Raw genomic sequence first — 17,698 nt, forward strand, 5'->3', positions numbered from 1 at the left:
ACTCCAGGAGTTGGTCATGGACAGGGAGGCCTGACGTGCTGCGATTCATGGGGTCGCAAAGAGTAGGACACGACTGAGCGACTGAACTGAACTGAACATCAACAGTATTGCTTCACTGGTAGCTCAGTGATAAAGAATCCATCTGCCAATGCAGGAGACATGGGTTCAGTCCCTGGTTTGGGAAGGTCCCCTGAGGAGGAAATGACAACCCACTCCAGTATTCTTGCCTGGGAAATCCCATGGACAGAGGAGCCTGGTGGGCTACAAGGGTTGCAAAAGAGTCAGACACACTTAGTGACTAAACGACAGCAACAGCCTCAATAATACTTTGTTTTAAACCATTTTCTTATTTTCTAGTTTTATTTTACTTTTTAACCTAATAAAAAATTTATATGTATCTCAATTTTCTTTTCATTACCACTGTTTTGATAAGCTTGAGTTCTTATTTTCCAGGCTTTAATTTAAAATAGATTTTTTTTCCTTGTCAGAAATGCTGTGTAATTATTAGTTGTTCATAAGGGGTTTTAACATCAGCAAGTTACATATATAACTCTATAAGTGAGTCAACAGCAGATATGTGTGATTAAGTAGTGAATGTTGACTTTTTTGTTGTTGTTACTTAAACCATAAATCCATTTGAGCCAAACTGAATCACAGTTGAAAATGTGACATCCTATTAATATAACGGAAAAAAGAAGAGTGCATACAGCTGTTCTGGAAAGTGAACACTGTGGCTGGGGAAAAAATATTGATGCTTCAACATTGTTGGGAATAAATTAATATTGTTCTAGAATAAATTGCCAAATGTCACATTTAATAAATCATTTTATTAGAAAGTTGGGTCAGCAGAAAATGCCCAGTATCTCATTACTTATCTTCTATAGTTACACTGAACATGAAAAGTATTTCCATTTTAAATTGCTTTTGCAAAATCTTTGAGAAATAATTTTGGTAAATTGGCTGGTATCAGACCTGGAGCTTGAACGCAAAACAGCTGTTGTTGAGAAAATGCCATTTTCATAACATTAATATGTTTTCAATTAACATACTGGAATGAGCTGTTAAACATTACCACTTCCATGTTTAACTACTGTTTGACTTTCAAATGACTGATTTGCGCTCTCAATAGATTATTTACTTTAACTAAAAAAGGAAGAATTTTATTTAAATAATTCATATTTTTCTTCCATCTGCAGAATATACCCAAGTAAGGCGGGGATTTCCAATGTGCCACTATTTGAAGGAAGAGAGATGGTGCTGTGGCCGTAATGCCAGAATGTCAGCCTGTTTGGTAGGATTTGTTCTTTCTCAACTAAGAGCTTTATCCGGATGTTGCTGAATTTATTTCTTTGGCTCTGTTAAATGCCAAATTTTGCAGAGCATCTTTATTAATGCTTTTATGCACTGCAAATTATGAGGGGAAAAAAACGGCTTGCCCTTAGAACGTTATTCACTCTGCATGCAGTATGGTCCCAATTTATAGTTATACTTTAATTCTGCATTATGGTACTTAATTTTTTACATGTAATTACTTTAATTATCATATAAAATGTACCAACAACCAATTCTTAAACTCAGAATTACTTTAGTGCTTTATCCACAGCTCTGTGGGGGGTGTGTGTGTGTGTGTGTGTGTGTGTGTGTGTAGCAGTGTGTGTAGCAGATCATTTGGTCTCCTAAGTTTTCATAAAATGGGAAAAATATTATTAAACTGTCTGGGATAGGAAGTACCTATCTAGTTAACTGAAATCTTTATTTAAAATGTCTCAGTTGGCTCTTATCCTTAGATCTAGAACACTTTGGCCCACAGTTTTCTCTGTTTGTGGTGTTATGTTGGTCTAAAAAGGACCAAATGCCAGTTAAATGGTGTTAATGGACTTTGCCATCATAAATGTCAAATATAGTTTCTACAATAATGTTTCTAATGTACAATCCCAAGGAAAATTAGCTATTATGTGGTCATTATTTTGATAGTTTTATATTGCCAGTAACACAGCAATGTAAAAGAAATAGTGCTGCAGTGTTCTAGGTCATGTATCTGAGAGTTAACTTAGAAATCTACTTTTGCTAAAGTAATGATTTCCTTTGATAAGTCCTCTTAAAATTTTTTTCTGGGAATTTGTCTTGTTCTTTCCTTGTATTTGTAAATAATACTCATTTAGGGTCTTGTTAGAATGGCAGCTCATTTTTGGAATGACTTGATTCCTAGAATGTTGGCAGCTTATACTCTCTAAGCAAGAAGAAATTGAAATAGTCTTTTCTAGGGAATCTGACTTGTTGTTTTTCAATCATGCAGTTGTGTCCAGCTCTTTGTGACACCATGGACTGCAGCACGCCCAGCCTTCATATCCTTCACCATCTCCTGGAGTTTGCCCAGGTTCATGTTCATTGCTTTGATGATGCTGTCCAGCCATCTCATCCTTTGATGCCCTCTTCTCCTTCTGCCCTCAATCTTCCCCAGCATCAGGGACTATTCCAATGAGTTGTCTCTTCACATCAGATGAACAAAATACTGGAGCTTCAGCATCAGTCCTTTCAGGGTATATTCAGGGTTAATCTCCCTTAAGATTGACTGGTTTGATCTCCTTGCTGTCCAAGGGACGCTTAAGAGTCTTTTCCAGCATCAGAGTTCGAAGGCTTCAATTCTTTGGCATTCTGCCTTCTTTACAGTCCAGCTCTCACAACTGTACCTGACCACTGGGAAGATCATAGCCTTGACTATATGGACCTTTGCCAGCAGAGTGATGTCTCTGCTTTTCAACACACTGTCTCGGTTTGTCATTGCTTTCCTGCCAAGAAGCAATTGTCTTCTGATTTCATGACTGCGGTCTCCGTCTGCAGTGATTTTGGAGCCCAAGAAGAGGAAATCTGTCATTATTTCCACTTTCCCTTTCTATTTGCCATGTAGTAATGGGGCCAGATGCCATGATCTTAGTTTTTTTTAATATTTAGTCTTAAGCCAGCTCTTTCACTCTCCTCCTTCACCCTCATCAAGAGGCTTGTTAGTTCCTCTTCACTTTCTGCCATTAAAGTGGTTATTATCCACATATCTGAGGTTGTTGATGTTTCTCCCGCCTATTTTGACTTCTGGCTTGTAACTCATCCAGTTGGGCATTGCTCCTGATGTGCTCAGCATATTGGTTAAATAGATAGGGTGATAGCGGATAGCCCTATCGTACTCCTTTCTCTATATTGAACCAGTCAGTTTTTCCATACAGGATTCTACCTGTTACCCCTTAACCTGCATGCAGGTTTCTCAGGAGACAGGTAAGGTGGTCTGGTATTCCCATCTCTCTAAGAGCTTTCCAGTTTGTCATGATCTACACAGTCAAAGACGATAGTGTAGTCCATGAAACAAAGATGGATGTTTTTCTGAAATTCCCTTGCTTTTCCTATAATCCAGCAAATGTTGGCAATTTGATTTCTAGTTCCTCTTCCTTTTCTAAATCCAGCTTGGACATCTGGAAGTTCTTGGTTCGCATAATTCTGAAGCCTAGCATGCAAGATTTTAAGCATGACCTTACTAGCATGGCAGATAAGTGCAATTGTCCAATGGTTAGCACATTCTAGTACTACCCTCCATGGGGATTAGGATTCAGTTCAGTTCAGTCTCTCAGTTATGTCTGATTCTGCAACTCCGTGGATTGCAGCATGCCAGGCTTCCCTGTCCATCGCCAATTTCCGGAACTTGCTCAAACTCATGTCCATCGAGTTGATGATGCCATCCAACCATCTCATCCTCTGTCATCCCCTTCTTTCCCTGCCTTCAATCTTTCTCAGCATCAGGGTCTTTTCCAGTGAGTCAGTTCTTCACATCAGGTGACCAAAGTGTTGGAGCTTCAGCTTCAGCATCAGTCCTTCCAATGAATATTCAGGACTGATTTCTTTTAGGATTGACTTGTTGGATCTCCTTGTAGTCCAAGGGACTCTCAAGAGTCTTCTCCAACACCACAGTTCAAAAGCATCAATTCTTAGGTGCTCAGCTTTCTTTATAGTCCAACTCTCACATCCATCTGTGACTGCTGGAAAAACCATAGCTTTGACTATTCTACCTTTGTCAGCAAAATAATATCTCTGCTTTTTAATATGCTGTCTAGGTTTGTCATAGTTTTTCTTCCAAGGAGCAAGTGTCTTTTAACTTCATGGCTGCAGTCCCCATCTGCGGTGATTGGAATTATGACTGACTATTTTCCAGTCCTGTAGCCACTGCTGGGTCTTCCAGAGTTGCTGACATAGTGAATGCAAAACCTTGATAGAATCATCCTTTTGGATTTGAATAGTTCTGCTGGAATTTCATCACATTTTCTAGCTTTATTAACAGCAGTGCTTTTTAAGGCCCACTTGACTTTGCTCTCCAGAATGTCTGACTCTGGGTGACTAAGCAGACCATTGTAGTAATCTGGTTCATTCAGATCTTTTTTATACAGTTCTTCCATGTATTCTTTCCATCTCTTCTTGAGCTCTTCACCATCTACTAGGTCTCTACCATTTTTATCCCTTACTGTGTCCATCTTTGGGTGGAATACTCCCATGATGTTTCCAGTTTTCCTGAAGAGATTGCTAGTCTTTGCCCTTTTATTGTTTTCTTGTATTATTAAGCATTGTTCATTGAAAAAGACCTTCTTGTTTCTTCTGGCTATTTTTTGAAACTCTGCGTTTAATTGGATGTACCTTTCCCTCTCTGCCTTGCTTTTCACTTCTCTTTGTTCTTCAGCTGTCTGTAAAGCCTCCTCAGATGACCACTTTTCCTTCTTGCTTTTCTTTTTCTTTGGGATGGTTTTGTTTGCTGCCTTCTGTACAGTACTACAGACCTCTGTCCACAGTTCTTCAAGCACAGTGTTAACTAGATCTGGTCCCTTGAATCTATTCATTACCTCTACTGAAAATTCACATGGGATTTGATTTAAGTCATGCCTGGTTGGCCAAGGGGTTTTTCCTGTTTTCTTTAGTTTAAGCCTGAATTTTGCTATGAGAAGTTGATGATCTGAGCCACAGTCAGCTCCAGGTCTTGTTTTTGCTGACTATATACAGCTTCTCCATCTTCAGCTACGAAGAATGTGATCAGTTTGATTTCAGTATTGACCATTTGGTGATGTCCATGTATAAAGTCATCTCTTGTGTTTTTGGAAAAAGGTATTTGCTATGATTAATGCATTCTCTTGGCAGAATTCAGTTAACCTTTGCCCTACTTCATTTTGTTATCCAAGACCAAACTTGCCTGTTACTCAAGGTATATCTTGACTTCCTACTTTTGCATTCCAATCCCCGATGATGAATAGAACATCTTTTTTAGGTGTTAGTTCTAGGAGGTCCTCTAGGTCTTCATAGAACGGATCAATTTCTTTGGCATCCGTGGTTGGGACTTAGACTTGGATTACTGTCGTATTGAATGGCTTACCTTGGAGACGAACCAAGATCATTCTGTCATTTTTGACGTTGTAACCAAGTACTGTATTTCAGACTCTTTTGTTGATTATGAGGGCTACTCCATTTCTTCTATGGGATTCTTGCCCACAGTAGTAGATATAATGGTCATCTGAATTAAATTTGCCCATTCCTGTCCATTTTAGTTTGCTGATTCCTCTAAGCAAGAAGAAATTGAAATAGTCTTTTTGTAGGGAATCTGACTAGCCTAAGAGAAAAGTCTGAAGATACTGGCATTAGAAATTTTACAATAAAATAGGACCTTTGTGGTGAGGTCTGCAATTAATAGTCCTCTCATAAGCACAGTGCTTCCATTCAAGTTTATGATACCCACATTTTAATTATCAGCAGACGGCCGAGAATCATTAGCTGTCTAAGAAAGTCTAACAGGAAAGAATAGAGATCAGGTAAACAAATAGGAAAGAAGCAACTTGGAGAAAACAATCCAAAATAAAAAGAGATACTATCTAAAATAATATATAATAGCAATTAATATCCCTTAGAAAGATAAAAGAATATAGTATATTAACAAAACAAAATTGTGTGCTGTAACTATAAACATTCAACAAACCATAAAGAAGGGTTTTTGAAAAGTAAATTCCAAAATAAAGAATTTATCAACCACTTTGCCTGACTAATGTCAGCTTCTTATAGAATACCCCTTTCCTTCTAGCTCTATCCTTGTCTTTACTCATGGGGATTTCTTTTCTTGACTAAACTTACAAAGTCTAAGGAACATTTTTTTGGTGTTTCTTGTTTCATTGCCTTTTTTTCTCATAACTCACCTTTTCTACAAATATTCAGAGCTTAAAGAATTGAGAGAGTGAGACCGAGAGATATCTTTCTGGTAACACTTTCAGATGAATTGTTAAGGGTACTAACCAGAGGGGGGAAAATGAATTATATTAGTGTAATCTTATCAGCATACTTTTAGCCTGATAAAATTTCAAAATATTTTATATTAGTATAAAATGAATACTTAGTATATTCTCTTCATCATCTATATTTATTGGCCAAGAAAAATTATTAATATTTGTAAGAAACTGTTTATTACCTACCTGTTTATCTTTTATCGTGTAATCGAAAGTTAACATTTGGTTTTCTAAAATAAACTCATCAATGATACATACCAAAAATAGCCCTGTGTTATATGATATTTGTATTGACACCAAATAATATATTATTAAAAACTTGTCTGTCACAGTATTGTTAATTGGCTATAATATTAGTCACTCAATCATGTCTGACTGACTCTTTTCATGTCTGGCTGACTCTTTTCAATCCCAAGGACCGTAGCCCACCAGGCTTCCACTGTCCATAAATTTCTCCAGAGAAGAATACTGGAATGGGTTGCCATTCTCTCCTCCAGGGAATCTTCTCAACCCAGGGATCAAACCCAGGTCTCCTGCAATGCAGTCAGATTCTTTACCATCTTAGCTACCAGAGAATTGTCTATTCAGTTCAGTCAGTTCTGTCACTCAGTCGTATCCAACTCTTGGCGACCCCATGAATTGCAGCACACCATGCCTCCCTGTCCATCACCATCTCCCGGAGTTCACCCAAACTCATGTTCATTGAGTCGGTGATGCCATCCAGCCATCTCATCCTCTGTCGTCCCCTTCTCCTCCTGCCTTCAGTCTTTCCCAGCATCAGAGTCTTTTCCAATGAGTGAGCTCTTCGCATCAGGTGGCCAAAGTATTGGAGTTTCAGCTTTAGCATCAGTCCTTCCAGTGAACACCCAATATAAAATAAAAAGTTTATTATTTAATAATCATCTTCTGTATTCATAACACTCTTGCTCTTGATGTTCAGTGAAGGTATCCTTGAAGTCAATGGAAAAGTTCCATTTTTTTCTTCAAACAATTTCTGTGAAGCAAACTTTCATACCATGAGCTCATTTTCCCACTAAATCTTCATGACATGAGATCATGAAAAGTAAATTGGGATTTGAAAAACAAGTTTTTAGTTCCTACTCACCTGCTAACTAACTTCGCAACTTGTGGCAATTTCCTTTCATTGTCAGTAACCTTGTGCATCTGCAAAAATTGCACTTGGGATAATCTGTAAATTTTCTTTCAGCTTTAAAAGGACATGATTCAGCTAAATCTAAAAAGTAATATTTAAGAAGACATAGGCATCTGAAGCAAATATGAGTACTTTGAATTAGGAAGTATATGCAAATCTGTTACATTTTACTACTTTATGTTTGAAATATTTTCTAATTAAAGCCTTAAAAATAAAATTTTAGTTAAAATATTTTCATGTGATTCAGTTATAAAACAACCTAAGTGTGGAAATGTATGTTTCTAAAAAAAACGGAAAGTTTCAGAAGGCTGTATTTCATATTTAAATTATAACAAATCTTTCATATATATTGTATTATGAGTATTTATTAGAAATACTAGGAAATGTTTTATAAAAATATTTTATGTTTTAAGTAAATATAAATGTAAAACCAACTACATGTAAAATTGTAAAAATATGTATTACTTTCTCTTAAAGTGAGTTGATCATATGTGAATTTGATTTGAATTTGCAGACCATGCAGACCAAAATCATGTACTTTTGTAAGCTAAGATTTCAACCATAATTGGTTCAATATACTTTTATTTAATAAAAGATAAAATTATATGTTTTTTAAAAATTGGAAGAAAATAAAACATAGCATATAAATTATGTTTATTATGTATATATTATAATAGCTTTGGATTTATTTGTTTTAGCGTATGCAGTTGCAGTGTGTATGTGTTTGTGTACATGACACGCATGCATATAGCAGCCCTAAATTATACAAGTGTACCAGTTAGCATTCCTTCATGATATTAACACTTGTAAGTGTATAAACTATTATGTTATCAGTTAATTAATCTCTTTAAATGTCACTTTTATAAGCCCTCATATAATGTGTTTATAAGTTTTATAAGATAAGACTAAACATATCAACTATCTTTGTCTTATTTTTTTCTCCTTAAAGGCTCTGGAGCGGGTTGCAGTTGGCCAAGGGGTAAGTGAGAGTGTTTACTCTAAGCCAGCTGATGAAAGTGATAGGTTTTCTCAAAGTGCTCTTCATACTTGACCTGCTGGTGAACCTAAAACCTGATGGATTTTAATAAATACTCACTTTTCTTGTCTCCTCTTCATATTCAAACTTGCACATTTTCTGTAAGTTTACTTTATTATAAAAGAGAATTGAACTCTCAGGAGAAGAAAATTAAGCTTTTAGGAAAATGTCTACATTATACTCTTATACTAGGGTCTCATTTCTTCATATTATATTAAACAGTCTATAAATATTTCTGAAGAATGTTGTTGCTGACTTTCAAGCTTTTATGGGCTTAGTTCAAGCAAAGATAAACCAGGTATAGCATTGAATTTATTTTTTAACTATAGTTCAAAGCACACATTTTATTTGGTTGTGTTTTAACTTTTTTTTAATTGACTTCATTAGTCATTAGTTGCAACAACCAAATGAGTTTTTATATATAAACAGATGTTAAATGTATTCAGTGTAATTGCTTTATCCTCTACCTTATGATTTATGAAATGTCTTAATATTTGTAACTTTTTTTAAAGAGTTCCTTTTAAATTTATCACAAAATTTTCTTACTGGACCTAAATTTTAGAGATTTCTTTTAGCTTCTTTTCAGAGTATTAACATGTCAATTTTAATTTTTAAATATAATAATAGTATATCAGTAGTAACAGGTATCATTTACTGAGTGCTTACTTTGGGTCAGACACAATGCTAAGAACTTTGTGTGGATTTTTTTTTTTAAGTAGGAACTTCCCAGGTGGCACTAGCGGTAAAGAATCCGCCTGCCAATGCAGGAGGCACAAGAGACGCAGGTTCGATCCCTGAGTTGGGAAGATCCTCTGGAGGAGGAAATGACAACCCAATCCAGTATTCTTGACTGGAAAATTCTATGGACAGAGAAACCTGGCGGGCTACAGTCCATGGGGCTGCAAAGAGTTGGACACGACTGAGCACAGTTTAAAAAATATTGATTGTAGCTACCTAAAAACTGACAAAAACTGATTTTTTGAAGACATTCGAGCATACTTTAAGCATGTAAGCTTTAGTCTCTGATGGCTGATTTGCATCCTGTCTTACATCAGTTACTGGCTTAGTGAGCTGGGGACACATCATGATTTCTCCACAGCTTAATTTCTTTATCTGTAAAATACACATAGTAACAATCATAAAACTAAGAGTAATAATAATACCTTTCTCATAGAGTTTTTGTGAGAATTAAATGAGTGAAAGATGTAAAATGCTTAAAACAATGTCACATAGTAAGTGTTCAATACATATCAACTCTTGTTACTGTTTTAGGTGATTAATTATGATCATGAAAATGAAAACTTAGTTTCGTACAGTGCTTACCAAAGTTCAGTTCGAAGTTTGCTTTATCAATTAAAGTGCCACATACATGGCCTCTGAGGTGGGGACTATTATTTCACAATACACACAAGAAAACTGTTAAATAGTGAGCAGTGAGATTTGAATCTCTGACTCTGGAGCCCAAGCTCTTGACTGTAGTACAGATCAAAACAGTGGTTCCTTAGGGGTCTGGAAGAGGAAAGAGCATTAATCATAATAATGCCCCAGTGCATTTGTGCTCTGCTGTTCAGTTGCCCAAGTGCTTGCTCATGTTTACAGCCCATCTTGTGAGTTAAGTATTCCCCAGACTTACATGAGAACATGATACAGAGCACAGGTTTAATAGTACATTCTAGCTCAATTAATTGTAGAGTTTTTCCAGCTTAGTGCCCTGTCTGCTAGACCTGTAACATGTATGTCCTAATATACATATACATCCTTTAAGAGTGTCCTCTGTCTGCTCCCTCTCATTTTAAAATTCATTAAAGTGTTAAGTTGATTTATCATCTGCAAAGGAAAGAAAGTAAACTCTGAGGCACATCCAGCTTTTTCCTGGAATAGTCAGGCATAGGCTGCTCGGAAGATGTTGACTTCTTTCCCACTTACCCCCATCTGTATTTACCAGGATGGATAGTCCCGGTTATTGTAGGAGTGCACATTCGAAGGCACTTCATAACTCTCTTTCCTTTCTCTTAGGAAACAGCTGTAAAGTTCTTTACTCAGGGTTACTGGGGAATGATGATTTATTCTATCCTGTTTGTATTCCTCTGTGCATTCCATGGTTGTATGTTCTCTTGCTTAAAGTATGTTTCTTGGGGTTTTGGTGGCCTTTATATAGTCAGTTTTTAATTATAAATAAATATACATGTATTTCTAAACTATCTGAATATCATTTTATATAATTTTTCTAAAAGGCATGGGAAAGGAGTGCTTTAAGAGTTTCTTCTCAGCTTTCCTACATGAAAGTGTATAATAAAAAAATTGATGATACCCCATCTTTGCCAAAATGTGGAAGAAGCAAAATAGCATCGTGGCTTGGTAGTGGGACATCAGATCCCCACTTCCTCAGCTCAAACAACAGCTTCAATATTTTTAGGAATTTTATATAAAATTTACATAAAATTGAAATTCCTATCTATTATAACTAATCAAAAAAATTTAATTTTGTAAGCAATTATAATTCTAATATTTCACTTCATTAAATATTTCCCAGAATGTCTTGAATTTCAGTAGAACAGTATGAGTAGGTATTAATATATGAAAAGGGATTTCAACATTTCTGTGAGAGAACTGAAAGGATTTGGGGGAAATGGGGGACAGATAATAGAGATTGTAGGTACTGCAGAAAAGAATTACTCAAGATCAAAAACTATCAAATAGAAAATATATCCAGAGATGGGAAATTCTTAATGAAATTTTTGGAAAACTCTTCAGGAAATGAAAGTTTATAAATCAAGAGATTTTGTCGTAAGTTAAGGAGTTGTGTTTGGAAAGAAATTTTGTATAAGGAGTGTGCCTTTTGAAGGTTATAAATTTTAGTGTGGGCACTCAAGTATGTATATGTCTGTTTTTCAGTGAGTCATTTAGGAGTTGGGTTGGAAACTGTGGTATTACTAATACCATTTCCTACTAGAAACACCCTTCTCACTGGTCCCACCATCCAGTGAGCATATAACTTGTGTTCAAAGTACTCTCTCAAGATCCTACAAGTCAGATGTTCTCCAGTGACATAAGAAGGCAATGCCATCAGGTAAAGACCCAAGAAATAATGTTTGACTCTCAACTGCCAACTTGAGATTTTTTTTTAGTCTCAGCATCTGGGACACACAGTGTAGGAACTTGATCTTAAATGGGGAAGCAGGGCAGTAGAATAGGTTTCCTGCCTCAGCACGTAGGCAAAATGTTTATTTTCTGCTAAACTCCACTTGAATCCAATGTGTTCTCAGTTCAGTTCAGTTCAGTTCAGTTCAGTCACTCAGTCGTGTCTGACTCTGCGACCCCACGAATCACAGCACACCAGGCCTCCCTGTCCATCACCATCTCCCGAAGTTCACTCAAACTCACGTCCATCGAGTCAGTGATCCCATCCAGCCATCTCATCCTCTGTTGTCCCCTTCTCCTCCTGCCCCCAATCCCTCCCAGCATCAGAGTCTTTTCCAGTGAGTCAACTCTTCGCATGAGGTGGCCAAAGTACTGGAGCTTCAGCTTTAGCATCATTCCTTCCAAAGAACACCCAGGGCTGATCTCCTTTAGAATGGACTGGTTGGATTTCCTTGCAGTCCTAGGGACTCTCAAGAGTCTTCTCCAACACCACAGTTTTAAAGCATCAATTCTTCGGCGCTCAGCTTTCCTCACAGTCCAACTCTCACATCCATACATGACCACAGGAAAAACCATAGCCTTGACTAAATGGACCTTTGTTGGCAAAGTAATGTGTCTGCTTTTGAATATGCTATCTAGGTTGGTCATAACTTTTCTTCCAAGGAGTAAGCGTCTTTTAATTTCATGGCTGCAATCACCATCTGCAGTGATTTTGGAGCCCCAAAAGATAAAGTCTGACCCTGTTTCCACTGTTTCCCCATCTATTTGCCATGAAGTGATGGGACCAGATAGTTGAAAACAAATGATAGTAACAATGTGGGGCTCAGAAGGAGAATTGAAGTTACAAAAGGATAACTCATTAGATATGCACGTTTCATTGAACTCTATCTTTAAAACAGTTTTTACCTTATTTGACTACTCAGAGGTATTCAATTATTGTTGACCTCCTTCCATACTTGCTTGTTTTTCTTTTTTTTCAACAGTAACTTGGCATGGAAACAGGGTTATTGTTCCTGATATTTGTGTTGAATTTTCTATACTATCAGTATTAAAAGGTCTTTGGCCACTATTTACAGTTTCTTAGTGTAAGAGTACATCTTACATTGCCGCGGTGAAGCATTTTTCTTTTATGTATAGTACTTTATTACTCTCTACTTTGAAACTATTATGCATCACTAAGACCTTCTTCCCTACCTTTGGACCTTCACGGACACTTCGCACTTCTTTTTCCCTAGGAAATGACCATATTTTGGAATGTCCTCATGTAGTGTAGTGCCTTTCCTCTCTGGCTCAGCATCCTAGGTTAAATCTCTAATCCACGTCTATGAGGAAAGACCCACATTCTCTGCTCTTTTGCACACATCCTACTTCCCTCTTATACAGTGCTGATGCAGTTGTGAAAGTTTATTTCTACGTTTTTAAATGATAAGCACTCCATTTGGGACGTTAGCTCATTTTTCTTTGATTATTCCTTTTCTACTTCATTCACTACTACTTCTTTTATAGTTTCTTCTATTTTCTCAATGAGAATTAGCCCCCAGGTACATTTTATTTAGAATAGAAGAGTAATAATATTATCCTCTATGTTAATAGCAAACAGGTTTCTAACATTCACTTATGGTCCCGACTCTCAAGCATTGATTTAATTTCTGTTTTTTAGTTGTTTCTTGTGCTCATATGTATCTGCTTTTTTTTAGCTGCCTACTGAGTCCCTCTTCTATCGTGCCATACTCCAGGATATTATTAAAGAGTGTTATGGCATCACCAAATGGTATGATGATTTTGTTTCAATAATAATAACTATTCTGCGTTGTTATAAGTGAAGTGACTGTTCATTTTCAGGTGAATTTATTCAGGGTCACTCTTACTAGTAGAAGGAGCTTTGAATTTGAGCATGAAATAAGAGTTCTAATGATTCCCTTTTGTACTGAAAGGTTGTTATGATGATAAAGTTATATATGGTTATATATGTAAAATGCACTTTAGAGTGTGAGAAGTAATGAAATGTTATATATTAGTAATTCAGTGGATATAATATGAGCAGGTGTGTGTGTATTTGTGTGCAAGTGCTCAGTCGTGTCCGACTCTCTGTGACCCCATGGACTGTATAGGCCACCAGGCTCCTCCATGGAATTCTCCAGGCAAGAATACTGGATTGGGTTGCCATTTCCTGTTCCAGGGGATCTTCCCAACCCCAGGATTGAATCTGCGTTTCTTGTGTCTACTGCATTGGCAGGCGGATTCTTTACCACTGCACCACCTGGGAAGCCCAAATATGAGCAGAGGTTATATCGTAAAAGTTTCACAACCACTGGAGCATGAAACTTAAGTAATTAGAACAGACATCAATTTTAAACAGCCATTGTGGCCATTCATGTCTCTACTGGTAAAATAGTAGCCCTGCATATGTTTTGTTTTGTTTGTGTTTTCCCCAGATAATAACTGCCTATACACAAAGGCAAGGGTTAGGAGAGTTTTTCATAATAGTGGTTTAACAACTGCTATACTCAAGCATATATCTGCAATTCCTTTGGGTTTCATGAGTTTATTCCTAATAGTTATAATTTTAGGATTCTTATTGCCATTTGGTTATAATGGAATTATTCTTAAAATTAAAATAGGATAGTTTTCAAGTTCTCAAAAACAAAAACAAATCCAAACTCATTAATAGGAATGGAAGCTATTAATATTTTCAGATTAGGTATAATTTCTCTAAGAAAAAGGTCTTTTTTTTAAACTAAAAAAATTATGACATGTAAATATCTACATATGCCATTGATTTAAATTGTCATTTCTATGTAGTTAACTCCCAAATCTGTATCCCACTATCCATTCTCTTTTCCAAATATTAATCTTCAAAATGTCTAGAAATGAATTTCTCATGGTTTCCTGTAAACTAATTCCTTTCTCTTTCTAGAAAACTGATTTCTTTCTCACCCCAAGATGTTAACCTTGTTGGCAAAAGTCACAAATTGTGCAAATTCATGTTCACTCACATATTGTCTGCCTGCCTTCCTTTAAGCCCTCAGATCTATTCATTAGTGTGTCTGTTGTTCTGTTGTCCTCTTAATGCCTGCTTAAAATCATCTAAACTCTTTCCTAAACCTTTCTTCTCACTTAAAAATTCAAATCTCTCCAACCCTCCACATTCTTGCCTGCCTTGATTACTGAATAGGTGTTATTTATTATAATACTTTTTTCATTCCAGACCTTTATTAACCTTTCAGCCACATTTGATCATGCAATAATTGCTTTTCCCAGACTGCCTTCCTCATTATCTTGCATTAAGCTACATTCCTCTAAGTTTCCTCTTCCTACTCTCAACACTCATCTTTCTTCTTTAAGTGTTTTTCTTACTTAGCCCCTTGGTGTTTCTAGAAATTCTCTAGTGTTTTATACTCAGCTGCTGTCTCTTTATATTTCTTCTTTCTCTTAGCAAATACTGTAATAAGAGATAACTTACATCATGTATCCAGCACTTACCTCTTTTCTGAAGTTCCAATCTACATTTCTCAGTTTGACTCGAATAGCTTCACTTAAGTACCTTAAAAATACACCAGATTCAGCCATAGGCAAAAAACAAAGTCAGCTTCCCCCCGATTCTATCGCTGTTTCTTCAGTCCTTTGACTTCTTTTGTCCTTTCTGAGGAATGTCATGGCCATTATCAATCTTTAGGAATCTTAAAATGATGTTTGCTTATTTTCTTTTCCCAGTATCAAGCCACACATTCTTATAAGTTGCCAAGACTTGTACTTGTTACATTTTTTGACACAGGGATTGTTTATTGTGTGGCAGGCAGTCTATCAAGTTCTGAATGCATACTATGGATCTAGTATCCACATAGGAGTCTTTCATAATCTAGTCAGGATGGCATATGCAAAAACCAAAGAAAATAAGAGAAACCCACATCCGAGAACAGCAGACTAAGTAATTAGAGCTAACTCTCCGCCTGAGAAAACCTGAAAATGCTGAGATGTGTACATATGCATGTGTGTGGTGAGTGTATACAAGTATGTGTGTTTGTGTGTATGTGTGTATTTAAATTTGTTTTTAATTGGCTGGTGAACATCAGATACTAGAAAGGAAATTAAAAATTATCAGATATTTAGGAGAATATGGAAACCAAGAGAAATGAGCTCAGCTTTAGATTTTCATTTTTCCCCAGATGCCATTTCTTAGATACACAAAAGGCAAGTTCCCTGGCAGTCCAGCAGTTAGGACTTAGTGCTTTCATTGCCAGGGCCTGGGTTCAATCCTTGATTCAATCAAGGATTTAAGGTCTCACAAGATGTCCAGTGTGACCAAATTTAAGAAAATAAATAGAATAAAGCAACAATATCAGCATTAACAGAAGAATGATAAATAGCAGCAGTGTTTATAAGAGCAGTAATCTAAACAGAGTGAATAAAATGAACAAAAATTTCATTAATAGGAGAACAGATAAACTGTAGTAGAATACTGTGTCTTAGTGAAAATGTATGATTTACAACTACATGCATCAAAGTGAATGAATATTGTAAACGTTATAGAAAAATTCCTGTAGGATGGATCCATTCTTATAATTTGGAAACAAGCACAACTGTATAATTATGCAGGAATATGAAATATGTGGTAAGCAATCAAGAAAAGCATAGCAATGATAAACACAAGCCTTATTCAGTGGTGTAGCATCCTGTGGGAGGGAGGGCAGTTGAGTACACAGAGTGATGAGGTGGGGAAGGCAAGGGGCACATAGGAATTTCTGAAGACTGGTAATGTTCTGTTTCTCAGATTTGGTATTGCTTACAGGAGTTCGTTTTATTGACATACACACTGTATTTTTTAAATCCTTGCTTTTATGCAGTAGTAATAAAACTATAATCTCGTTTCAGGCCACACCTCAGGGTTAGTTAAGCTACATATTATATCCCTAGTATCTATTGTAATCACTTTATTGTAGTAATAAGGAAAATTAAGATAAACTGATTAAAAGCTTGTCTTAAGTCATACAGCTTAAAAGCACCACAACTAGGACCAAATTTGTAGTCCACAAATGTTTTCGCTATCCCATGCTTCTCTTTGGACTATGTTTAATATGAGTTGAGTTACAGGTCTCCTTGTAAATTCTTTGGGATATTTTTAATATGAGTTGAGTTATAGGTCTCCTTGTATTAGCAATGTAACAAGGTTACCTTGATTGGAATCTCTAGCCAGCAAGAGTACTAAAGATAGAAATAAGATCACTTAATAATTTCTTTTGCATTTTATTTGATTTTCCTTGCTAACTAAAATATATTGTCTTCAAGTGATATCCCACTTCAGAATACTTGAAACATTGTTCTGAAATTTCCTTAAGTAAAATTGTTTATATTAGAAGTAAACTTTTTTCATGAACTTAAATTAACAGAGTATCTTTACTCTGTTGATTGTACTTGTAACTTAGCATTTAACATTTATGTTAAAACTTAATAATTTGTATAATTTTTAAGATGTTATAATTAGTCCTTATCTGGAAACTTTCTAAGGGAATAAAATGCCAAAGAAAGCATTTCATGAAATTAAAAATCCTTCAGAACACTTCAAAAGAGGACAGAGAAATAGATATATATACTTTATAATTCTCTTTCATACAGAGTACTGTAAACCGCTATATAAGAAATACATCATTTCTGATCCCTGTAATTATTAATTAGTTTAATTTTCATTATGATTTTGCAGTAATCAGATAAATATTTGAAAAGCCAGGTCATCAACACTGGCTCACAAAATTAAAGGTAATTATTTAGTCCCTAACGTGTGGTCAAATTAGCAAGTCAGTATCTTTTAAATTGAAAAGTAGTTTGAAGATTTTTGGTACTTCCTTAAGGGATTTCCATTTTCAGCAAAATTTTATAAGTCTTAAAAAATACTTAAAGTTTCTTTGTCTTTCACTATATATTAGCATATAAAAGGCACAAAATAAATAATTTCATAGATATTTTGTGATGATAGAGAAACTGAATTTTGATACTTTCTGCTTATTTTATTGAGTATATCTCTACTTTACCTTTTCCTAAAATTTCCTACACTGATGTTACTTCTTTGGAAAATGC

General features: G+C 35.8%; 1 protein-coding gene across 1 annotated transcript in view; it reads left to right on the top strand.

Moving 5' to 3' along the window:
- METTL25 (methyltransferase like 25) overlaps positions 1–17,698 on the top strand; it is a 107,301-nt gene that overhangs the window by 64,092 nt on the left and 25,511 nt on the right. Inside the window, exons 6-8 of the mRNA XM_052640948.1 lie at positions 1,197–1,291; positions 8,399–8,428; positions 13,324–13,397. Of these exons, the coding sequence (XP_052496908.1) occupies positions 1,197–1,291; positions 8,399–8,428; positions 13,324–13,397 (199 nt within the window). The remainder of the gene's footprint in view (positions 1–1,196; positions 1,292–8,398; positions 8,429–13,323; positions 13,398–17,698) is intronic.

Source organism: Budorcas taxicolor, chromosome 5, assembly GCF_023091745.1.
Source record: "Budorcas taxicolor isolate Tak-1 chromosome 5, Takin1.1, whole genome shotgun sequence".
Taxonomy (NCBI): domain Eukaryota; kingdom Metazoa; phylum Chordata; class Mammalia; order Artiodactyla; family Bovidae; genus Budorcas; species Budorcas taxicolor.